This window comes from Echeneis naucrates, chromosome 20 (assembly GCF_900963305.1).
Source record: "Echeneis naucrates chromosome 20, fEcheNa1.1, whole genome shotgun sequence".
Taxonomy (NCBI): domain Eukaryota; kingdom Metazoa; phylum Chordata; class Actinopteri; order Carangiformes; family Echeneidae; genus Echeneis; species Echeneis naucrates.
In genome coordinates this window covers 4,380,095-4,383,883 of record NC_042530.1, presented here as the reverse complement: position 1 = coordinate 4,383,883, position 3,789 = coordinate 4,380,095, and the positions used below count along the sequence as shown (strand labels likewise).

At 40.7% G+C, this 3,789-nt stretch overlaps 1 protein-coding gene across 2 annotated transcripts; it reads left to right on the top strand.

Annotated features, from left to right (window-relative positions):
• LOC115060902 (C-C chemokine receptor type 9-like) lies at window positions 1-3,789 on the top strand. 2 transcript variants are annotated; one of them, XM_029529044.1, is made up of 3 exons: window positions 1-72; window positions 252-311; window positions 1,129-3,292. In XM_029529044.1, the coding sequence occupies exons 2-3, from the start codon at window positions 258-260 to the stop codon at window positions 2,179-2,181; spliced, it is 1,107 nt and encodes a 368-aa protein (XP_029384904.1). In that variant the 5' UTR covers window positions 1-72; window positions 252-257; the 3' UTR covers window positions 2,182-3,292. The 2 variants fall into 2 exon arrangements, with proteins under 2 accessions (XP_029384904.1, XP_029384905.1); XM_029529045.1 differs by lacking the exons at window positions 1-72; window positions 252-311 and adding an exon at window positions 343-1,054 and having other exon boundaries at window positions 1,129-3,789.

Here is a 3,789-nt window from a genome sequence, read left to right as displayed (position 1 = left end):
GGGGTTGGCTTTTTGAGTTGACACCAAAACTGCAGTGTAACATAGAGACTGCTCTCAGTTATTACTCATTGGGTAAGTGCTTTGCTGCTCTGAAGAAATTTTTACATTCTATTTTCTGTTTTACCACTAAGCTTTTTCATTAAATTCAGATTTTCATATTCATCAGTTATTCATATTTGCTACATTTGCTAACATTACAGATGAATAAGTTTTGATGCTGTTTTATAGTAAAATATTTTGGTTCTTTGTAGGCAACAATGGATGATGAATTAGGAACCACAATGACGACGGTAACTGTTTTTATGGAAAGTGTAAGTATTCTTAGAGATAATTATCTGACAGTGTAGATATATTTATTGTTGTGTATATATTGTATGATTGAGAAAAGCACGGGAGGTGAGATTGTTGCTGTTTAATCTGTATGTATGACAGCACTTAAAATATGATTTTAACAAAAACAATCATATTTAAGATTTAGATATCAGTTTAACTATGCAAAATCAGTGTCACTTCATAGTGTAGGCTTTTTGTTGAAACAATTTATACGTGTAAACCAACACACACACATATATATATATAGGGTGTATATATATGTGTGCGTGTGTATATGTGTAAACCAAAGCACTTCATGATCCAGGTACATTAGTGTTATCTGAAACTGACATCTTTTGGATTTTCAAATGTCACAGCCAAAGCAGTGCCAGCAACAAATTTTCCACTCTGTGAAAACATGAACTTTCCACTTCACCTCACTGTATCTCTGTTCTGCATCTAAACCTGGTGCATCTGGGGTACTGAGTTCTGCTTTGCGGCCCCCTTTCTGGAGCCCCTCAGGACCGTTTACCCCCTCTAAGGCATGGATAGGAGCAGGAAGTTATGCAGTGGTGTGGTTTTTTTGCACAGACACAACACCTGCACCTGACAGGAGCTTAATGCACGCTCTGGTTAGCATTTTACGTCAGACAGTGTTTGATGTCTTGCCAATATATTCCCCTCTAAATGATGCTTGAAACTGTTAACAAGTTCTTGGCATGAAATGAAGAGTGAGAAAAAGGTTTGTATCCTTGTTGCATTCAACTCTCTTAACTAATGCATTAAATAATATATCTTCTTTGCTTTTCAATGCAGGAGACTCCTGACTACCAAGACTATGATCCAGGGCTAACTGAAAGCACAGGGCTGTGTGATAGAACGTGGGTGAGGAACTTTCGTGGCCAGTTTGAACCCCCTTTGTTTGGGATCATCTTCTTGCTCGGTGCTGTGGGTAACCTGTTGGTGGTTTGGATTTACACCACTGTGCGCAGCCGTCTGAAAACAATGACCGATGTGTATTTGCTAAACCTGGCCGTGGCTGACCTTCTCTTCCTGTGCATGCTGCCCTTCTGGGCTGTCGATGCCATCAGGGGCTGGAACTTCGGTGGCGTCATGTGCAAAATGGTTTCTGCTGTCTACAAGATCAACTTCTTCAACAGCATGCTCCTGCTCACCTGTATTAGCGTGGACCGCTACATTGCAATTGTGCAAGTCACGAAGGCCCAGAACTTGAAGAAAAAGAGACTCTTTTACAGCAAACTTGCCTGCCTGGGTGTTTGGTTTCTCTCCACTCTCCTGGCGCTCCCAGAGTTCATCTTTGCTCAGGTGAAGGCAGACCAAAGGGGGCAGTCTTTCTGTACTCTGGTCTACTGGAACAACTCAAACAACTGGACTAAGATCCTGGTGCTGTCCCTGCAGATTTCCATGGGCTTCTGCCTCCCTCTGCTCATCATGTTCTTCTGTTATTCTGTCATCATTCGCACTCTCCTGCAGGCCAAGAGCTTCGAAAAACACAAGGCCCTGCGTGTAATCTTTGCTGTGGTGTTTGTGTTTGTCCTCTCTCAGCTGCCTTACAATGGTTTGCTGATAGTGGAGGCCACTCAGGCTGCTAATACTACTATCACAGAATGTGACATGGTAACTCGTTTTGATATAGCCGGACAGGTAGCCAAGATGCTGGCATTTACTCATGCCTGCTTGAACCCCTTCCTTTATGTCTTCATTGGGGTTCGGTTCAGGCAGGACCTCCTGAGGATTGCGAAGATGTGTGCTGGTATGGGAAAAGGAGGCTACAGTAAAACAAATGCAGTCCCCAAACGTCCCTCTGTTATGTCAGACACGGATACAACCCCAGCCCTGTCTATTTAAATGCACATTTCCCCAGTCTTTAACCTGACACTTGAGACCATTTTCAACATGTCCCTACTTTTATTCATGCATTAAAAACAGACAACAGTAATCTTTGAAAGCAACCACAGGCGAGTCTTTATGACAAATTTATATTCATTCATTCCTCATATTCATATTCAGGCCGTCACAAGCACATTTTTTAAATTTTCTGTATATTGTGTAAATACTGATAATTTTTTTTACGTTTGTACCATCATGTGTTTGTTGTGTGTTGTAACTAAATGAAAACTTTTTATTTTTTTATTTTTTTATTTTTTGGAGGGAAGTAATAAAAAAAAGACAAAACAAAACCAAACAAAAAAACTAACATATGCTGCAGTTTTGTTCATTGCTCTTACATCCACTCAGCAAAACAAGCTGACGAAAGGTTCAATAACTGCCAATTATAAACAGGAGTGATTAGATCAGCAGTTTGTGTGTATATACATGTGGCATACATGGGAAAGTATTTCAGTGCCGTCAATGGTGTAACGAACATGATTTTGTGGGAGACACGGTTGTGAATGTGGTAAGTCCAATCCACAATGTTTTCAGTCTGACTAGACAGCCTCCTGTTGATCTGTCTATTTTCTGGCTTTCTTAACTGTAGAACCTGACTGTTTTATGACTTGGCACAGTTTCACACTAGATGTTAACGGGTGCTCATTCGAAGTGGCACCAAAGAGGTTTCCCACACTGGTCTCACAATGGTAGTTTTTCAGACAGGGTACAGACAGACAGATGTGCATCAGTGCCTGAAAAACAGCGTGCAGACATTTTTCATTTGAAGCAGGATCTAAGTGTTTTTTTTGTGTTGTTTAAACTGCACAATCTGCAAAATCCAACACAGGAGGAATTGTCTTCAGATCTGGTCTGTGTCACTGAAAACTGAGAATTTCCATTGCTCTGTGAAGGGTGAGCTTTGAAGACGATGAGCTCTGTGTTGCATAATCAGCTGTGGGACCCCCCCACCCAGCCTCCAAAACAGAAACTGATGTTTTCAAAGTTGATGTAAAAATTCAAAATGAGATTTGAAATCAAAATAAATGATATTGAACAGAATCCCCATCAAATACTGTTATATGTCACATAGAAATCCAAAGAAAAAAGAGATGCAGGATTAAACGGAAAGAATGATGGCATTTTTATCTTCAGTCTCACACCTTGTCTGTACAAAACCAAACCTGAGGTGTTTTTGTGGCTGCTTAGTACAGGTGAGACCACAGATGCATCCTTTTATTTTCCTCTGTACATGTTTCTTTCTCTCACGACAGGAAACCATCAGTCAAGTCAATAACATCATGTTCCTGCTTGACTGCATGGCTGAGGCCTCACTATGGATGTTCCCCCGGACCTCAGCAGATGTCTTGAATTTGCCTTAAACAGAGAGCACTGATGCTCAAGCACAGCTTTTGTGTATGCAGAGTGAGTTTCATTTACAAACCTCATCCTGATTTGTCTTTGATTTAAATCCTTTTGAAGATACAACCCTTGATCCACAGGTCATATCGGGTGCACCAGGGTGAAGTGCTTCTCACGCTTCTTTAAAAAAAAAAAAAAAAAGAGAGCGAGAGAAACAGTCAAAAT